Here is a 20,854-nt window from a genome sequence, read left to right as displayed (position 1 = left end):
TACGTATACATACATATGTCTATATGTATATAGACATATATACATATACATACAGGCAAAGAGTCGGACACGACTGAGCGACTGAACTGAACTGAACTGATATATATATCTGCTGTATAGCAGAAACTAACACATTGTGTATCAGCTATAATTATTTTTTAATAGTGAAAATAGTATATTTTATTACATACATTTTGAACAATTTAAAAAAATATTTATTTTTGGCTGCATTGGGTCTTCCTTGCTGGGCGGATGCTTTCTCTAATTGCGGTGCACAAGCTTCTCATTGCAGTGGTATATCTTGTGGAGCTCAGGCTGTAGAGTACCTAGGCTTCAGAAGTTGCGGCTATGCCTCCAGAGCCCAGGCTGAACAGTTGTTACCCATGGGCTTAGTTGCCCAAGGCAATGCGGCTTCCTCCCAGACCAGGGATCCAACTAACGTCCCCTGCACTGTATGGCGGATTCTTTAAATAATTTCTAAAATGTTGCTTTGCTAGTAGGTAAAGGATACAGTAATCAACGAACAAGAGCATAACAGCAAGAAGCCCACATCAACTTATACACATGGATCAAGAACAGAAGTATTTTTCCCTATCAACCTTCCGGTAGTTAAGAGCAAAATACACCTGCCGCCCAACGTGGGGCTCGAACCCACGACCCTGAGATTAAGAGTCTCATGCTCTACCGACTGAGCTAGCCGGGCACGTGAACTTCTTTTTCATTAACTTTTACTTGAAGGAAGGGTTCCGGTTGTATCTAGCTTGAAGTTTAAAGTTGAATTTAATTGGGACAAAATTGGGCCACTAAAGACAAGATTATTGGCAACCTGAGAAATTCAAACTCTACCAATCATGCTTGACTGACCGTCCTTCCCACTTCCGTCCCTTTTCTGCTCGCCCTTTTCTGCCATCACCCTAGCCCTTTTCCATCCCTGAGAAACACAGGCTCTGAGGAGGGATAATGTTTGCATCCTGATGCAATAGCAGAGCTTAATCCGTGAATTTTCAGTCTGAAGTTTAAACGCACCGTCGCGGGGTTGAGCCTAGAGTGGGTGAAGGCCGCCCCCGTGCCCACAACCTGCGCAAACTCCACGATTTAGGGTGTTTCCTTGGGTTCTGCATTTCTAAACTCTGGGGTCGAGAGAAAGCAAAACAGAAACTGCTGCTTGTTCTGGAGATGCCGGGGATCGAACCCGGGGCCTCATACATGCAAAGCATGCGCTCTACCACTGAGCTACATCCCCAGCCCGCCGCAAACCTTCCTCTAATTTCTGTTAGGTGGTTATTGGCAAAAAGCATGGTCGAACGAAAGGCATCTGCTGGTTTTGACAATCGAAAGGCTGCAAAGGCCAGCGGCCAGCGCTGGGAGCTATTCCAGGGTCCTCTACTGACTCTAAGCGAGTGGACTTCGACCGAGATGACGACCAAGGGTAGCACAGGACCAGGATAAACACTTGGAGGCAGCGGTGAAAAAAGAAGGGAAAGTCATCCGGCACGAGGCCCCAAAATGAATTGTGAGCCGAAAGAAGCAAAGTAAGATTAGCTGCAGGATGCTACGTTTGTTAAACAAAGAGAAGAGTTGTTCAGTCGCTCAGTTGTGTCCGACTCTGCCACCACATGGACTGTAGCATGCCCGGCTTCCCCGTCCACTGTCTCCCAGAGCTTGCTCAAAATCACGTCCATTGAGTCGGTAATGCCATCCAACCATCTCATCCTCTGTTGTTCCCTTCTCCTCCTGCCTTCAATCTTTCCCAGCATCAGGGTCTTTTCCAATGAGTCAGTTCTTCGCATCGGGTGGTCAAAGTATTGGAGCTTCAGTACCAACCCTTCCAATGAATATTTAGAGTTGATTTCCTTTAGGATTACTGATTTGATCTCCTTGCTGTTCAAGGAACTCTCAAGAAGTCTTCTCCAGCACCACAGTTGGAAAGCATCAATTCTTTGGCGTTCAGCTTCTTTACTGTGCAGCTCTCACATCCATGCATGACTACTGGAAAAACCATAGCTTGACTCTGCAGACCTTTGTCCACAAAGTGACGTCTGCTTTTTAAGGAGCTGTCTAGGTTTGTCATAGCTTTTCTTCCATGAAGTAAGCGTTTTTTAATTTCATGGCTGCAGTCACCATCTGCAGTGCTTTTGGAGCCCAAGAAAATAAGTCTCTCACTGCTTTCATTGTTTCCCCACATATTTGCCATGAAGTGATGGGATTGGATGCCATAATCTTAGTTTTTTGAATGTTGAGTTTTAAGCCAGTTTTTCCACTCTGCTCTTTCACCTCCATCAAGAGGCTTTTTAGTTCCTCTTCACTTTCCGCCATTAGGGTTGTGTCATCTGCATATCTGAGGTTATCGATATTTCTCCCAGCAATCTTGATTCCAGCTTGGGATTCATCCGGCCTGGCATTTCACTTGATGTACTCTGCACAGATGTTAAATAAGCAGGGTGACAATACACAGCCCTGATGTACTCCTTTCCCAATTTGGAACCAGTCCATTGTTTCATGTCTGATTCTAACTGTTGTATCTTGACATGCATACCAGTTTCTCAGGAGGCAGGTAAGGTGGTCTGGTATTTCCATTTCTTTAAGAATTTCCCACAGTTTGTTGTGTCCACATAGTCAAAGGCTTTAGCTTAGTCAATGAAGCAGAAGTTGATGTTTTTCTGGAATATTCTTGCTTTTTCTATAATCCAACAGATGTTAGCAATTTCATCTCTGATTCCTCTGCCTTTTCTAGATCCAGCTTGTACATCTGGAAGTTCTTGTTTCAAGTATTGTTGAGAAGAGGGAGTGTAGTAAAGTGTGCAATATTTGTACAAAGTAATTCAGAATTGCAAAGTTGACGCTCAGGATTGGAAGGGGGCTGGGGCATAGGCGATGGGCAAAGGTTTTCACTGTTAAATGCTCTGTACATCTGAATTTTGAGCCATATTTAAATTAATTGAATCCAAGAAAAGTTAATCAAGCTCTGTTGTGTACCTAGAACTGCTGTAGAAAACTGGGAGTTCGGCCATAAGCAAAACTGACATAGTTCATTACATCTTTCAGCTCTGGTTTCAGAGGAGGTTGAGTGCTAAAGAGAAAATAGAGCCAGCCTTGAGAGAGAGAATGGAGTAAAGCATGATTCTGAGAAGGTGACGTTTGAAGAAAAGGGTTGAAAGGAGATGGAATGTGAGCCATGAAAGTGTCTGTGAAAAGAGAGGTCCAAGTAAAGGTGAGAGCCAGTTTAAAGGCCCTGAGGTAGGAGCCTTGTGACATGTTATTGCAGGAATAATAAGGGGGTCCATGCAGCAGGGGAGAGTGACAGGAGGTGAGGGGATGCATCCCCTATCACTTTGTATGCAGGGGATGGAGAGAAAGAATGGATAGTACCTTTAGACGGTGTGAAGACTTCAACTTTTACTCTGAGACAGGTGGGAGCCACGGGAGAATTTGAGGAAAGGAGGGCCCCTATCTGACTTAACATTTTAACAGGATTGTTCTCACAGCTGGATGGAGAAGATAGGGCAGGAGAGGGACAGAAGGGGAAAGAAATGTTGTGATCATCAAATTATAGGTGATGATGCTGTGGAAGAACTGAAGAGATGCTGAGGATTAGGGGTGGGTCCTGTACATTTCCCGTCTCTTGGGGAGTCTCAGAAGACTCACCGGTTTGGGCCTGAGCACCTGGATGGATGGAGTTGCTGTTAAATGGAGTGTAGTGGGGAAGGCTATGGGAAGAGCAGGTGGAGGGGCAGACAGAAGTGCATTGTGGAAGTGTCGAGTGTGCAACTCTCCCTTAGAACGCCTCATGTGGAGATGCTGCCCAGTGAGTTGGCTGTGGGAGCCAGGTATTCTAGGAAGAGTTGGGCTGGAGATTTGTCCGTAGAGCAGAGAGAAAGTCTTTCAAGCAAGAAAGTGGAAGAGATCACAAGGAAGTGAGCGTAGACAGAAAGTCCAAGGACCAAGCAAGGGCAGGGAGAGGAAGAGGAAACAACCATGGTGACCAAGAAGCTGGTAGGAGGCCATAGAAGTGGGAGAAAAGCCAGGGAGTACAGTACCCCGGAAGGAAGAGATGGTGCTAGAAGGAGGAAACATCCCAGAAGAGAGGAGGTAAAGCCTAAGAAGCCGCCTGCCTTCGTCTTTGGGTTATGATCGCTGCGGTCACCCGTGACCTTGACAAGCGCGGTTTCTGAGGAGGCTGAGGAAGAAATCTGCTTCGAGTGCCCTCCAGAGGGAGTCATGACAGACGTGTGTGTGTTACCCGCTCTGTCGTGTCCGACTCATTGTGACCCCAGGGACTGTAACCTGCCAGACTCCTCTGTCCATGGAATTCTCCAGGGAAGAATATTGGAGTGGGTAGCCATTCTCTTCTCCAGGGGATCTACCCGATCCAGGGATCAAACCCGAGTTTTCGAATTGCGAGCAAACTCTTTACTGTCTGAGCCACCAGGGAAGCCCCCGAGGGGAGACCCGGCGTGAGCAAATATTATTGGCAGCTCCAGAAGGGCTGCAGAGAGCTGTACAAATAAAGATAAAGAGACAATAGAGGATGGGGGTTTTTTTAGGGGAGGAGGATAACACTGAATAAAGCGGGGGTATTGACTGTAAGTGTATTACTTGCATTAAAAAAAAAAAAAAAGAATAAACGGGCAGGGGAGGACACAAATGCAAGAAAGGTAGTTACAAAAGTGGATAAAAGGCCACTCATGTGGGTGGGGGTAGGAGCAAGAGCCAGGTTCCAGATTCTAAATTTAACTTAGTACAGGGCCGGACAAACCTGTGCTCCGGGAACCCGACACCGTGGTCGGGCGCCCGACCCTCGGGCTGTGCTGGGTCACCCTCGGGCTGTGCTGGGTCGGCCTCGGGCAGCAACTGGGAGTGGCGCCCAGGTGGGCGTGTGCTTCCACCCGTCCCGGCCCGTTTCTCACGGCCGACGGAGTCAGGCTTGGACAGCGTAGGTTCGCGTTAGAGCTGAAATAAGGGAGAGACGGAGAGAGGGCCGCGGGACCTCCGAGGCCGCTGGCCAAGGCGGGGTATTGAGGGGGCTCAGAGCGGGAACGCAAGGCACTGGCCCGCGCTTGGATCCCCTTGACCTGTGCTACTCCGCCAGCTGTCAAGACGCACCCTCCTCTAGCGTTTCTCAGCCTGGAGCACTCAGCTCTAGTCTCTGCCAGCCGGCGTCAGCCCCGCCCTTCCTCTTTCAGCGGCCGCTCGGACGCCCGCCCCGGCCGCGCACTGTCGGGTCCAGCAACTTCCCCAGCGTCGCCCGACTTCGGTGAGCTGGGGGCGCGCATGGCGGCAGTGGGGCCGCGGACTGGCCCAGGCGCCGGGGCCGAGGCGCTGGCGCTGGCAGCAGAGCTGCAAGGAGAGGCGACCTGCTCCATCTGCCTGGAGCTCTTCCGCGAGCCAGTGTCCGTCGAGTGCGGCCACAGCTTCTGCCGCGCCTGCATCGCGCGCTGCTGGGAGCGCCCGGGGACGAGGGCCACCGCCGTGTCCCACACGCTGTCCTTCTCGCTGCCCTGCCCGCAGTGTCGCGAGCCCGCGCGCCCCAGCCAGCTGCGGCCCAACCGGCAGCTGGCCGCGGTGGCCACATTGCTGCGGCGTTTCAGCCTGCCGGCCGGAGCGCCAGGAGAACGCGGGCCTCCGGAGGCCGTGGCGGCCGGGTGCGCGCAGCACGGCGAACCGCTCAAGCTTTACTGCCAGGACGACGGACGGGCTATTTGCGTGGTGTGCGACCGCGCCCGCGAGCACCGCGCTCACGCCGTGTTGCCGCTGGACGAGGCAGTTCAGGAGGCTAAGGTGAGCGTCGTCCCTACCCATGCGGGTTCTCGGGACCTGCAGTCCCGGTTCTACATTCCCGCGCACGCAGGAAGGCCCAGGTGAGCCCTTGCTTTTTTTTGTCCTATCCCATGCTGCCTGGCATTAGCTTCGGGACTCAACGCGGCTCTCTTCTCCGTCACCAGCCTCCCACACCCCTATCATTTCCTCTGGGGCCCATACTGGACCAACTGCATGATACCGCACAGATTTGGCGATTTTTCTGTCGGTCCCTGGCTTCTAGTAGTGCCTCCTTCACACCCCCATATCTGCTACCCCTACTATCAACCCTTACCACGGGCATAGCTCTGTTCAATGTTCTCTCACCTCTTGTGGCCAAGTGAGACGACCTTCCCAGGAGGTTGGGCTAAGGGGGTGAGTGGATCCAGGGTTGAGTAGAGTGCCAAGAGCCACCTGGGATTCTGGGTGCCTGCCGCCTCCCTTTCCTGCCAACTTGCTGGAGTGTGCACTAGGAGGCCTGCGGCACAGTCCCCAGTCTCTCTTTGCTCTGACTCTGCTCCAGCCCTCCTACCCAGATGGCTTTCTGATGCTGGTGAGGAGAGTAGAAAAGAGGACTAGGCAGACTGGGCGCTGGAGTGCTTGCATTTCAGCCTAGACTGTGCACAGATGATCTTGAGGACCGGAGACCCTGAGGTCTTTGGAATCAGCTTGCAGTTGCCCTGTACCCTTAAGTGCAGACTGTGTAGGCTGTATCCATCCCAACTTCCAGAGGTGGCTTCAATCCTGCCTCCTCCACCTCAGTGAGCAGGGCCTTCAGTTTCTTCTGGGTGGTTTCAGGAAGGCCCATGTGGGGGTTTCCAGAATCTTCTCCCTCCAATGTCTTCCTTCTCACCCTCCTGCAGGAGCTTCTGGAGTCCAGGCTGAAGGTCTTGAAGAAGGATTTGGAGGACTATGAGGCCTTTCGTTCCACAGAAGAGAAGGAGAGCAAGGAGCTCCTGGTGAGAATGGCAACCCCCAGGTTGGCTCCCCCTCCCCCAACCCTGTGCCCAGGCTGACAACACAGGGCCACCTACCACTCTGGCTTTGAAGTGTGTGCCTGTGGAACAGAGGTGGATTTTAGAAATATCAGTTCAGTTCAGTTCAGTCGCTCAGTCATGTCCGACGCTTTACGACTCCATGGACTGCAGCACACCAGGCCTCCCTGTCCATCACCAACTCCCGGAGTTTACCCTAACTCATCTCCAGTGAGTCAGTGATGCCATCCAACCATCTTATCCTCTGCCGTCCCCTTCTCCTCCTGCCCTCAATCTTTCTCAGCATCAGGGTCTTTTCAAACGAGTCAGCACTTCACATCAGGTGGCCAAAGTATTGGAGGTTCCGCTTCAACATCAGTCCATCGAATGAACACTCAGGACTGATCTCCTTTAGGATGGACTGGTTGGATCTCCTTGCAGTCCAAGGGACTCTCAAGAGTCTTCTCCAACACCACAGTTCAAAAGCATCAATTCTTCAGTGCTCAGCTTTCTTTATAGTCCATCTCTCACATCCATACATGACTACTGGAAAAACCATAGCCTTGACTAGATGGACCTTTGTTGGCGAAGTAATGTCTCTTCTTTTGAATATGCTATCTAGGTTGGTCATAACTTTCCTTCCAGGAAGTAAGCGTCTTTTAATTTCATGGCTGCAGTCACCATCTGCAGAGATTTTGGAGCCCCCCAAAATAAAGTCAGCCACTATTTCCACTGTTTCCCCGTCTATTTGCCGTGAAGTGATGGAACTGGATGCCATGATCTTAGTTTTCTGAATGTTGAGCTTTAAGCCAACTTTTTCACTCTCCACTTTCACTTTCATCAAGAGGCTCTTTAGTTCTTCTTCACTTTCTGCCATAAGGGTGGTGTCATCTGCATATCTGAGGTTATCGATATTTCTCCTGGAAAACTTGATTCCAGCTTGTGTTTCTTCCAGCCCAGCGTTTCTCATGATGTACTCTGCAAATAAGTTAAATAAGCAGGGTGACAATATACAGCCTTGACATACTCCTTTTCCTAATTTGGAACCAGTTTGTTGTTCCATGTCCAGTTCTAACTGTTGCTTCCTGACCTGCATACAGGTTTCTCAAGAGGCAGGTCAGGTGGTCTGGTATTCCCTTCTCTTTAAGAATTCTCCACAGTTTGTTGTGATCCACACAAAGCCTTTGGCATAGTTAATAAAGCAGAAACAGATGTTTTTCTGGAACTCTCTTGCTCTTTCGATGATCCAGTGGACATTGGAAATTCAATCTCTGGTTTCTCTGCCTTTTCTAAAACCAGCTTGAACATCTGGAAGTTCACGGTTCATGTATTGTTGAGGCCTGGCCTGGAGAATTTGAGCATTACTTTACTAGCGTGTGAAATGAGTGCAATTGTGCGGTAGTTTGAGCATTCTTTGGCATTGCCTTTCTTTGGGATTGGAATGAAAACTGACCTTTCCCAGTCCTGTGGCCACTGCTGAGTTTTACAAATTTGCTGGCATATTGAGTGCAGCACTTTCACAGCATCATCTTTCAGGATTCGAAATAGCTCAACTGGAATTCCATCACCTCCAGTAGCTTTGTTCATAGTGATGCTTCCTCAGGCCCACTTGACTTCACATTCCAGGACGTCTGGCTCTAGGTGAGTGATCACACCATCGTGATTATCTGGGTCATGAATATCTTTTTTTGTACAATTCTTCTGTGTATTCTTGCCACCTGTTCCCAATATCGTCTGCTTCTCTTAGGTCCATACCATTTCTGTCCTTTATTGTGCCCATCTTTGCATGAAATGTTCCCTTGGTATCTCTAATGTTCTTGAAGAGATCTCTAGTCTTTCCCATTCTATTGTTTTCCTCTATTTCTTTGCACTGATCACTGAGGAAGGCTTTCTTATCTCTCTTTGCTATTCTTTGGAACTCTGCATTCAAATGGGTATATCTTTCCTTTTCTCCTTTGGTGTTTGCTTCTTTTCTTTTCACAGATATTTGTAAGGCCTCCTGAGACAGCCATCTTGCTTTTTTGCATTTCTCTTCTTGGAAATATAATAGTATGCATATCATATAGTGTGACCATATAATTTATTATGTAACCAGAGCTTTTGAGAGTAAAAGGGACAGCTAAAATAATTATTTTCGAACATCTGGCTTAAACTGGAACTGTCCCAGTGAATCAGGAAGTATAGTCCCCCTAATATGACATAACACCTCAGTTAGGGTCTTTGGAGCATCTTGTAATTGAATACATTAATATTCCTGTAGAGAAACATATAAATGGAAAATAAATAGCCTTCTGTCAGTTTTAGGGCAAATTTTACCACCAAAGGAGTTATGAAAAAAACTTTTTCTTCATTTTTAGAGTTTTTTAGATTTTGAAATTGAGGCTAGGAGAGAGGGGGTTGGGGGTGGAGGAGAGGATGGCAGAGCTGTTCCCCACCCAGCAGAGGGCAGAAGGTTTGCGGACTTGGGTTTTCAGCAGCTGACTGTGCCAGCACCCCTGTGCCCAGAGCTTGGGGTGGTATTTTGTCTTCCTTGAAGTGAAACAGGAAAGTGAAATGGGGTTCATTTTGTTTAAGGTGGGAAAATGTGGGTCACTGTTATTTTCTATCTCGAAAATTCAGTTCCTGCTTGTTAGCACAGGACTGTGTAGTTGTGAAGTTGGAAAATGGAGGGAAAGGAATCTGAGGACCCCTCTATCCTTAAAGGGAGGACAGGTGGGGTGAAGGGGAGGCATGTGTATAGATGCCCCAGTGTTCTTTCCTGATCCTGAACTGCATCGGGTACACTTGCATTCGGTGCACACCTCAGGCCTTCTTTTCTGAAAATTCACTTCCCTCCATAAGGAAGAACTTACCTCTCCACACCTCCACCCTCTCTGCTGGAAAAAGGAATAAACCTGTGGTTCTTTGGCCATTACTGTACATCTATGACCAGAGGGCCTTCTCCAGCTTGGGCAGCTTCATGGTCTCTGATCCTACATCCCATGGCCTTGCTTAGCACTTTCTACTCTGTCCTACACCCACCCAGCCAACCCCTCTCTGGCCCATACATCCTTTAGAACTGCAAGATACCTGCTTAATGAAACAATTATTGCTGCCATGAGAACAAAGAGAAAGAACATTTTTATTGGAAAATGCTCTTACTATTTAGAGAAGTGGTTCTCAACTGGTGGCAATTTTGGGCCCCAGGGAACATTTGGCAATGCCTGGAGATATTTTTGGTTGTCAACACTGGGGCAGAGGTGCTACTGGTGTTTACTGGTAGAGGCCAGGGTACTGCTTAAACATCCTGCAAAGCACAGGACAAAGCCCTCCACAACAAATAATTATCTAGCCTCAAATGTCAATAGCACCCAGGCAGGAAACCCTGATTTAGAGTACTTTGGCAAATATTGTTACACTTGTGTTATTTCCACTTGTGTTGTTGTGTAAGAAGCTTGGACTTTGAGGTCAGACTCCCTGGATTAGAATCCTGACTTCCCGCTTCCTGGTAATTCACCTGTCTTCGTCTCCCCATTTGTAAATTGGGATGAGAGTATATCCATGCCATTGTGTGGTTGTCATCACTGAGGGAGCTGATACCTGTAAAGTGCCCCTTATTGCTGCTGCCGGTTTGCCCAACATCCTGAAGACTAGGCAGCAGTGACCTGAACCCCGGGTCGCCTGACTTCAGAACTCACTTACAGTCTGCTCTTCTAGCTACTCTTTCCTCCCATAACATTTTCACGGAAAAGGAACTTTGACATTTGAGCTTGTCCTGGAGGGATGGGATTCTTCTCACTGGCCACGAGAGGCCCCACTTGTGATATCACACAGAGTCCCTCCCATGTGTTTGTGTAAAGAATCAAGAGGATCAGGGGCGAGCTGCTGCTGTTGCTAAGTCGCTTCAGTTTTGTCCGACTCTGAGCGACCCAGAGATGGCAGCCCACCAGGCTCCCCCGTCCCTGGGCGAGAGTCTGGGTCTAAAAACACAGGGGAGAAAATCCCGTGAATGGTAATAATGGAAAGAATAGAATATAAAGCTTGCACACAGCATATTCTCACTTAGTTCTTGTGGATATGCTGTTACCTCTGATCACTGGCATTGATTTCACTTTCTTCTTTCTTTGCTGTTGTATTCAGTCGCTAAGTCCTGTCCAACTCTTTTTGACCCCCTGGACTGTAGCACAGCAGGCTTCCTTCACCATCTGCTGGAGTCCGCCCAAACTCATGTCCATTGAGTCGGTGATGCTATATAACCATCTTATCCTCTGCCACCCCCTTCTCCTTTTGCCTTCAATTTTCCAACGAGTTGGCTCTTCACATCAGGTGGCCGAAGTATTGGAATTTCAGTTTGAGTATCAGTCCTTCCAATGAATATTCAGGATTAATTTATTTTAGGATTGACAGGTTTTATCTCCTTGCAGTCCAAGGAACTCAAGAATCTTCTCCATTACAACAATTCAAAAGCATCAATTCTTTGGTGCTCAGCCTTCTTTATGGTTCAACTCTCACATCCATACACGACTACTGGAAAAACCATAGCTTTGACTAAATGGCTACCACTTTGTCGGCAAAGTGATGTCTCTGCTTTTTACTGCACTGTCTAGGTTAGTCATAGCTTTCCTTCCAAGGAGCAAGTGTCTTTTAATTTTATGGCTGCAGTTACCATCTGCAGTGATTTTAGAGCCCAAGAAAATAAAATCTGGTTTCCACTTTTTCCCCCTCTATTTGCCATGAAGTGATGGGACCGGATGTCTTGATCTTCGTTTTTTGAATGTTGAGTTTCAAGCCAGCTTTTTCACTCTCCTCTGGCACCCTCATCAAGAGGCTCTTTAGATCCTCTTCATTTTCTGTCATTAGAGTGGTATCAACTGCATATCTGAGTTTGCTATTTCTCTCAGCAATCTTGATTTTAGCTTGTGATTCATCCAGCCCAGTGTTTTGGCTGATGTACTCTGCATAGAAATTAAATAAGCAGGGTAACAATATACAGCCTTGACGTACTCCTTTCCCAATTTGGAACCAGTCTGTTGTTCCACGTCTGGTTCTAACTGTTGATTCTTGACCTGCATACAGGTTTCTCATGTGGCAGGTAAGGTGGTCTGATATTCCCATCTCTTTAAAAATTTTCCACAGTTTGTTGTGATCCACACAATATTCAGCCTGGTAGCAACAGAAGCAATGTGGAGGCCTGATACAGCATCATCCTTGAAGGAAACCAGTTACTTGGTAGCAGATGGATAGCCTCGGACCTCTTCCACCCTGGAAGGGAAAGTATTTTATCTTGGCTGAAACTGACACATATTCTGAATAAGAACTGTCTTTGCTGCCTGTGGAGCCTCAGTCAGCACTAGTAAGGGCTTATAAACTGATTCATCAACATGATGTACAGTCCTAAAGTGACTTGGGTGTCTGATTAGAGAGGGAATTTAAATATCAGAAGTGCTCTGAGGGACTTCCCTGGCAGGTCCAGTGTTTAGAATTCCATGCTACAACTGCAAGGGCATGGGTTCAATCCCTACTCAGGGGACTAAGATCCCACATGCCATGTGGCCAAAAACAAAAAAAACAAAACAAAAAGCTGTGAAAGTAGAGTTATTTAAAATTTACTTCCAATTTTTCAATTTTGATATTCTATTAGTACGTGTTTTAACACTGAATGTGCTTCTTTAAATGTGAGACCTGACACCATCTCTCCACACCTTGCTTCAGCCTTGCAGCCTAACAATGACTTAGGGTACTATGTTGGCTTGTCCATCTGACAGCCAGTGACATTGTTGGTTCACTTTAAATTTCTGTGTCTTAAAATGAATTTTCACTGGCACCCCCAGCTCCACAAAGGTTTTGCTTCAAAGTCACACCTTAAAGTTGCCTTGTAAATCATCTATTAAATCATTGCCAAAAATGTTGAACTAAAGAGAAGTGAGAAGAGTTTGACAGCATTACGTTTGAGATCTCACTGTGTGCTATAAAAGGTGCTTTCCAACTCTGCAACTTTAATGTTTTCCAACTTTCCAACTCTAGTAACTTGAAACCATAATGTGTTTGGATTTCCGCAGAATAAAGATCATAAATTTGGTCACACACACAGAAAAGTGGGTTGGCTACTGCAAAGTTACTTTCCTTGTAGTGGCTGGCATGGTTTTATCAGACAGGTTACTAAACAAATGTTGAGGAGGCCATTCCTTATAGGATGGTTTAAGGTAATATTTCTGGGAGAGCTGAAACTGTAATTAGGTCTCGGTTTGGTGACATGGGGCTTAGCATAAGTGACTCCATTTGGAGCCTGTTGTCTTGTTTTTAACACAAAATAAATGTGTTTGGGGACCTCAGCTTAATCTTTACAGTAACTACAGAAGGCACTGATTTATCCCTTCCATTTTTCAAATGAGGAAACTGCAGCCCTGGGTGGTTCTGGAGTGAGTTTGAAGTTGTTCTAGGTTGATGGGAGAGCCCAGGTCTAAAGTGACACATGGGCACAACTGTGACAGGGGAAGGGAAAGCACATGTCAAGGCTACCGCATGCTCGGAACTGTGATACTTAACTAGAGTGTGTGCACTGTGGGTATGTGTACATGAGTCTCTGACCCCCGAGCACGGAAGGAGATGGAACCCTGTCCTGTGAGATGGCACAGAGGCTCCCATCCAAATGGGATGGGATTGATGACCCATCGATGACCACATCCCTTGCCTTCTTCAACTTCGTTTCTCCTGAGACAGAAGCAGATGGCAGCTGAGCAGGAGAAGGTAGGGGCAGAGTTCCAGGCTTTGCGGGCCTTTCTGGTGGAGCAGGAGGGTCGACTCCTAGGCCGCCTGGAGGAGCTGTCCCGGGAGGTGACACAGAAGCAGAATGAGAACTTGGCCCAGCTTGGGGATGAGATTGCCCAGCTCTCCAAGCTCAGCAGTCAGATCCAGGAGACAACTTGCAAGCCTGATCTTGACTTTCTCCAGGTGAGTCTGGCTTGGCCAGGGGTATGAGTCATTAATTTTAAGGCAGGAGGCTTGAATGTATCCCTCCAACTTTTCAAATGAGGAAACAGCAGCGAGAACAGAATTAGTTTAGTAGAATCACACAATCTGGAGCCAAAGGGTATTGAAGAGAAAAGCCCTGATTTTCCTGGGGTTAGCAGTCTAAAAGGATGTGATTAAAATTTTTCTTGACCATGATCCACAATAATATATCTTACAATGCATTCTATTATATACATATGTGTGAAAAAAGTCTCAGAAAATAACACCTGTACTACATATGATGCACTTTGATCTTTCCTATCATATGTCCTTCTAAAATAAATAGTCACAACCCACTAATTAAACTTCACAAGTCACAAATGGACAAATGGATTGAGAGGTCATTTAAGGGAATTCCCTGGTGGTTAGGACTCTTGTGCTTCCACACAGATCAGGGAAATAAGATCCCACAAGCCATGCAGCGCCCCCCTCCCCTAAAAAGAATGGTCATTTAAAAGGCACTGGTCTAAGAATTTTTTCACCTTGTTTTATGGACATGACCGAGCAACTAACACTTTATGTCCCTAGATACGTTCCAATGTTTCCTGGTTTATAGTCTATAGGAACTTGAATAGAATTTGTATCTTGCTGTTGTCTGAAAATTGTATAAATCTTAATTATGTTGGATTAGTTCACAGTGCTTTTCAGATCTATTATATCCTTCTACTTATCTATTCATTTTTTTAATTTTTGAGAGTCTGATATTGAAAATTCAACTAAAATTCTTATCTACTTAAAAAATAATTGTGATATATAATGGAACTGTATGTAACTTTTTTCTGTACTTTCCAAGTCTCTGGTAAATGTGTTATCATACTTTCATAATTTGAAAAATAAAAAAGAAGAAAAATAATAATATATGGGGGAAAAAAAGCACTGATCTGAGTGACCAGTTGTTGCATAGGGGCTGTCAGTTTTCTTGAAAGTGTTAGTCACTCAGTGATGTCCAACTCTTTGCAATCCCATGGACTATAGCCAGCCAGGGTCTTCTGTATAGGCAAGAATACTAGAGTGGGTTGCCGTTTCCTTTTCCAGGGGATCTTCCCTACCCAGGGATCGAACCCAGGTCTCTGGCATTTTAGGCAGATTCTTTACCATCTGAGCCACTAGAGAAGCCCCATCAGTTTTCTTAGGCTATGTTAAAAGCAGAAGCAACGTTGACTCCTGGCACTTGTCTCCAGTGATGATTCTGTAATGATGGGAGCAATTGCAGAGGTGTGGGCAGGGTTGAGGGGTCTACCTTGTTGATGAGACACGCAGTGGTCTGCCATATGAGGAAGCTGTTGCCACATGGGGCCCATGCAAGCAGTGTGTGTAGAGGGGGTAATGCATCTCCGTATTGCTTATTCCTCTGGAAGCAGGGCAAGGGACCAGTTTTATTTCTCAAAGGTGAATGCTGATTTGGTTTTCTCTCACCTTTCCTTCCAGGAATTCAAAAACACACTAAGCAGGTAAGTGGACCTAACAATACCTGAGGCCTCTTAGCCACCTCTTCTACTGTGCTTCCTCTTGTCATTCCCCATCCTGACTTCTCACCTCCTGTTCCCCTCACCAACCTACCTGAGTACTTTCTGAGGCAAACATCTGCTGCCTGGCCATGGGTATTTGGCACAGGGTCAGGCTCTTCTTTTCACCTTTCTTTACCCAGAGGACCTCACTATTCTAATTGTCAAGCCCAGGGGGAGTGGGACAGTGGTTGTGGGCCTTCTTCAGGGTCCTTGTCCTGCAGGTGCAGCAATGTGCCTGCCCCCAAGCCAACCACAGTCTCTTCTGAGATGAAGAATAAAGTCTGGAATGCTTCCCTCAAAACCTTTGTCTTAAAGGGGCTGCTCAAGAAGTTCAAAGGTAGGGGCCTGTGTGTGGGGCTGGGCCTTGCAGTCCTGGTGTTGGTGGTTTAGGGTCCTAAGGATGTGCCTTTCCAGAAGCTGTGTGATAAAACAGGAACTAGTGTGTCTCTCAAAGCCAGATTGGTTCAGGCAGTTAGTGGTGGCTAATTTATTTAGAACCCCCATCCCTACCCCAGGACACAAAGCTTCAACTGAAGACAGATGGAGTCGAGGGTCATTAGGGGCAGAAATAAGGATGAGGAAGGAGAGCTCAGCTCAGAATGGCTCCAGACAAAAGAGGGGGACGTGGGAGAGGTAGAGTTAGACTACTGTCCCCTTTCCACCCTTGTGCTTGGCCCGGTACCTGCCTGTCATCTCTAGGTTATCTAGGGAGTGAGTGAGTCAGTGGGGCTTACAAGTCAAGAGATGGTGTCACTGTCATTGCCGGATAGAAATTTTCCATGTCATTCATGCACAACCTGCTCTGTTTCTTCTCTTCAGAGGATCTTCGGGGAGAGCTGGACAAAGAGGAAAAAGGTACGATGGTTGTTGTGACAGTGAGTACCTGTCATTTGGCCATGTGGAGATACAGTAACTGTCTCTCGGCTCTGTGCATGGTTGGTTCCTTCTGCCCATCTACCTAAGCAACACTGCCATCAGCTGTCCTTTCTCCCTCATCCTCATAATTATGATTCCTTCATGTCACAGTGGGGCCCATAGGCCGATAAAGCTATGGGTCATTCCAGAGTAGGAGTGCCCTGCACCTTGGGGTATTTAGATCTGGAAGTGCTTGTCAGTCACCTGGACAAATCTCTCTTCCCTGTTCCCACTCCCAGACAGACGGAGACCTCTTCTTGGGACAGGGGTTGTGTACTGGGTCAGGGGTCAGACTGAAAACAGGAAGGGAAGCGGTTATTACTCTTGCAGAGTTCTGGGGTGAGTGGGATCTAACCCCAATGGGCTGGGAAAGTGGGGAAGGGAAGGCACATATTCCTGATGCTGATGACTAAGCTAAGTCATATCTTACCTAGTGAACCAACTGAGTCAGACTATGTCCTCCTCTGCTCAGGACTCTGTGACAGCCCTGCCTCTCCCTCTCACTCAGTAAGGGGTGGAGTAACTGGTCTTCAAGGTCTCATGAAATCTAGCCTCACTGCATACTCTTCCCCTGGTTCACTCTGTGCAGTCACACACGTGCTTGCTGCTCCTGGAATGCACCAGGAGCACACAGCTACCTCAGGGCCTTTGCACTGCACTGGCTGTGCCAGGGCCTGGAACACCCTTCCCACAGACAGCCACCTGTCTGGCTTTCTCATCTCCTTGATGTCTGTGCTCATATGCACATTTTCCGTAAGGCCTTCCCTGGCCTGTCTAGTTGAAATTACAGCCTGCTCTTCTGATCCCTTTATCATTTATTGTCTCTCCTCCTTCTCCCCATAGAAAGGAAGCTGCAGGAGGGCAGGGATATTCCTCTGTGGGATTCACAGGGCCTAGCACAGACCTGGAACATAGTAGTATTTACAGCAAGTGTGCGTATTTTAACTTTTCATTATGGAAGGTTTCAAACATGCACTAAAGTAGAGAGAAGAGCATAACAAGTATTATGTACTCATCATATACCTTCAGCAATTATCAACTCATGACTAGTATTTTTCATAAACATCCCTACCCACTTCTTGCCACTGGATTATTTTGAAGCAAATCATAGATAACTGTGATTTCATATATATCATTTCATATATATCTCAGTATGCTGTCTCTAAAGAGACATACTTTTTAAAAAGCATAAAGAGGAAACCATTGTTATAAATAAAAAATTAATGATTCTTTCCAGTATCTAGTGTCCAAAATTCCCCAGGTGTCTTTTTGCTATAAAATACAGTTTAATAATACATATATGTTTTAAGTAAAATTTTACATAGTATCACAAAGGTAATACAATATCAAAGAAAACTTTATGGAAAAACTTTTCCATAAATTATGATACAAGTGTTTTAAATTGGATTTATCAATTTGTGTGAATTGAGATCCAAATCAAGCCCATAAACTGTAGCTGTGTGATTTCAACATATACTTATTTGAGGGGACAGTTGGGCAAGGGGAGCTGTGCAAGGAGCCTGCATGGGAAGTCCTCTGTCTCTCCACCTCCCTAAACCACCCATCCCCCGCAGTGGAGCTGACCTTGGACCCCGACACGGCCAACCCCCGCCTCATCCTCTCTCTGGATCTTAAGAGCGTGCGCCTTGGGCAACAAGCCCAGGACCTGCCCAGCCACCCGCGCCGCTTCGACACCAACACACGAGTTCTGGCTTCCTGCGGTTTCTCCTCTGGGAGGCACCACTGGGAAGTGGAAGTGGGCTCCAAGGACGGCTGGGCCTTCGGCGTGGCCCGTGAGAGCGTGCGCCGCAAGGGTCTCACGCCCTTCACCCCGGAGGAGGGCGTCTGGGCGCTGCAGCTCAACAACGGGCAGTACTGGGCGGTGACCAGCCCTGAACGGACGCCCCTCAGCTGTGGGCACCTGTCCCGCGTGCGGGTCGCCCTGGACCTGGAGGTGGGGGCTGTGTCCTTCTACGCTGCAGAGGACATGCGCCACATCTATACCTTCCGCGTCAACTTCCAAGAGCGCGTGTTCCCTCTTTTCTCTGTCTGCTCTACCGGCACCTACTTGCGAATCTGGCCTTGAGATCATTGTCCAGCCTCCCGGAGGGAGTAAACCAGTCAAGGGTGAACTCCTCCCAGTCCTGGCTGCCCATGGGAAGGGTTGTTGCCCTTGGATGGAACCTCCTGGATACTTTGGGTCTGTCTTCCTGACTGTTGCCCCAGGCTGCCTTAGAGGGGCTTCTGCAGACCACAACATCAAACACATGAGATTGGGCTACTGGGGAAAAGTGTTCTAAGGTTAATTCAGCAGGGGAATATATGGCCTTGGACTCTCCCTTCTGTCTCTTGCCTGTTGTCCTGGTGAGGATTTGGCATGAGCTGTAAGGAGGTGGAGGTGGATGAGAGGAGCCCAGCTCCATCAGAGGTGCTTCCTATCACTGCCCCAATTCACCAGGACCTCTAGTTCCATGGAACAAAACCAAGCTCTTGGCTGTGCAAGGGAGCAGCTTCCTTCCAGACTGCTCAGCTTCATGATCCCTTCTGCTTTGCCTTCTTGTCAGCTGCCAGCTTTGCCTTCAGAACCTGGATCTGGCTAGCTTGACAAAGTCATCTACTCAGGGAGGAGCATGGTATTCCCAGCCCAAAGGAGAGTCTAGGCCAGAAGTGGGAAGAGACCCTTGATATGTACAATAGGAACAGCCCAGGACAACAGCCTATTGACATTGCTGTCACTCAACACAGCTTAGCCTGATGAGATTATATGTATATCCTTGGCCACAATGACAGTCCCACATTCTCACATTTGCCTAAACCTTTCCAAGTGCCAAGGTACAGTCTCCCCTGGGAAAGGAGACCAAAGATTATGGAATTTTGAAACTCAAGGCAGCACTTATAATTTTACAGAAGCAATTAACTCCAATTAATGGAAATGTGCAGGGCACAGGCATACCCCTGACAGTTCCTGGAGCTTCTCAAATGTATGCCAACGGCAGAAGACCCTGGTTTCAAGCTCTGCTCAGTCTGTACCCTGGCCTGTGTTATTTCCTTGGCTAACTGTTCCCCAGCTTCTGTATGGCTGCATTTCTGGGAGAGTGGAGGTGGGCTGTTCACTGCTTAGTATGCTCCTGGAAAAGAGGATGGAAATACAGACTGTGAGCTCATTTGTATGGTGCCTTGGCGAATTCTTAACTCCCCCAGTTTGAATGCAAGAGCAGTTGTGAGCAAAGTTTCTGCCAGACTAGGTGGCCATGTGTGTTATGTGTGTGAGGAACATCTGTATGTGTGTATATGTCTTAGATCTCAGGAATGGGGTGCAGGGCCATGTAAATTTTATAGAGGGCATTTATAAGTATGCATATAGGGTTTAGGTACGAACAGACCTAAGTCAGTATGGTTACACCCTATTATTGATTTGTTGTTGTAAAATATTAATATTAGCCACCCCATATTTAGGTGAAGGTCAAAGGTTTCCTTCCCCCATTACCTAGCTACCTAGCTAGATGAAAGCCAGTCTCAGACCTAATTCTGTCCTGCACATATTGTTGGCATGCAGGGACACTGACAATTAAATAGTCTGACTTACAAGCATCTTGGAGTTTCCATGCTCTGTCCCTGAGATACTTCAAGCACACTTTGCATACAAGGGACTGTAAGAGAGATGTTTTGGTCAGGCCAGCATGACACTGTTCTAGAGGCAGACCCAGTGGACATAACACCAGGCAATCAGAATCCAGTGTCCTATAGGCTGGGGACAGGATCATTTAAGAGTCCAGCCTACAGCAGCATCCCAAAGGGTAAATCCTATGTTGTATAGCTCTAGAACACTGTACCCAATCCATGTATTTGAATATTACTGATTTCTACAAGGAAAATCATCAAGCCCTTATGTATGGCTGTATGGCTTATATGGCTTTTTGACTGAGTGTCACAATTACCCTTTCTATCCTCTAATAACTGTGCTGAAGTACGGCAACACATTATGGATCACAGAAGGTAGGGTGACTTGTGGAGGTGCCTGTAGGATCAGGCCTGGGCACTGCAGAGCTGGCTGTCTGTGTGTATATTTTCAGCTTTTATGTTTGTGAATATGACTATATGTCTTTCAGAGTTTGTAGAATAACTAGATAGATATATACATATCCGAAGACGTAACAACAGTACATAACAATCACAAGTGGTTGGTAAGAGAGATGTTCTCTCTTGGTCTCCAGGGTGGTGCGGTGACTTAGGATGTCACAATACTGGTGTGAGTATGCCTGTGTATACATTTTCCTCTTCCATCCTGTGACCATTGTAAGCTCTCTGAGATGTCTGGGCCTCTGAAAGCAATGACTGGCCTAATTTGGTTTCCTTCTGACACAACCTGTTCATTGGTCCTAGATCCTTGAGAGCTACTTTGATATGAGAACTCACATCCTTGACACCAGACCCTCACACTAGTCCTCAGCATCCAGACAGGAGGGACCTAGGGAACTTCCTTGGGCCTGGCTACCCAGTGATCAAAGTCATCTGGCCTTGAAGGCACCAAAGAACAGATTGGGCCATCAGACCAAGTTCTACCAACTACAGACACATTTTCTGACCATTTCTGGGCTAGGGTTCCTGTCCCTTACCTGGGCTTTCAACCTCTGCCCTTTGCTCCGTGGGTCCTTTGGGGAGCCATGATGG

General features: G+C 47.2%; 1 protein-coding gene and 2 non-coding genes across 5 annotated transcripts; 1 reads left to right on the top strand and 2 right to left on the bottom strand.

Moving 5' to 3' along the window:
• Positions 1-630: 630 nt before the first annotated feature.
• On the bottom strand, positions 631-703 carry TRNAK-CUU (transfer RNA lysine (anticodon CUU)). The gene has a single exon. It is a non-coding gene; the product is annotated as a tRNA-Lys (tRNA).
• Positions 704-1,171: 468 nt separating this feature from the next.
• On the bottom strand, positions 1,172-1,243 carry TRNAA-UGC (transfer RNA alanine (anticodon UGC)). Its single transcript has one exon. It is a non-coding gene; the product is annotated as a tRNA-Ala (tRNA).
• Positions 1,244-5,247: 4,004 nt separating this feature from the next.
• Positions 5,248-19,347, top strand: TRIM7 (tripartite motif containing 7). Of its 3 annotated transcripts, none has more exons than XM_086411084.1 (7): positions 5,248-5,778; positions 6,660-6,755; positions 13,470-13,700; positions 15,189-15,211; positions 15,490-15,605; positions 16,088-16,123; positions 17,758-19,347. In XM_086411084.1, the coding sequence occupies exons 1-7, from the start codon at positions 5,272-5,274 to the stop codon at positions 18,267-18,269; spliced, it is 1,521 nt and encodes a 506-aa protein (XP_086267210.1). In that variant the 5' UTR covers positions 5,248-5,271; the 3' UTR covers positions 18,270-19,347. The 3 variants fall into 3 exon arrangements, with proteins under 3 accessions (XP_086267210.1, XP_086267213.1, XP_086267212.1); XM_086411087.1 differs by having other exon boundaries at positions 5,248-5,858; XM_086411086.1 differs by lacking the exon at positions 15,490-15,605.
• The last annotated feature ends 1,507 nt before the right edge of the window (positions 19,348-20,854 follow it).

This window comes from Bos grunniens, chromosome 7 (genome assembly GCF_055505025.1).
Source record: "Bos grunniens cultivar Pamir isolate PY7600 chromosome 7, Bosgru_T2T1.0, whole genome shotgun sequence".
NCBI lineage: Eukaryota > Metazoa > Chordata > Mammalia > Artiodactyla > Bovidae > Bos > Bos grunniens.
The sequence above is the reverse complement of the archived record's forward strand: the minus strand, read 5'-3'. Positions and strand labels throughout refer to the sequence as shown.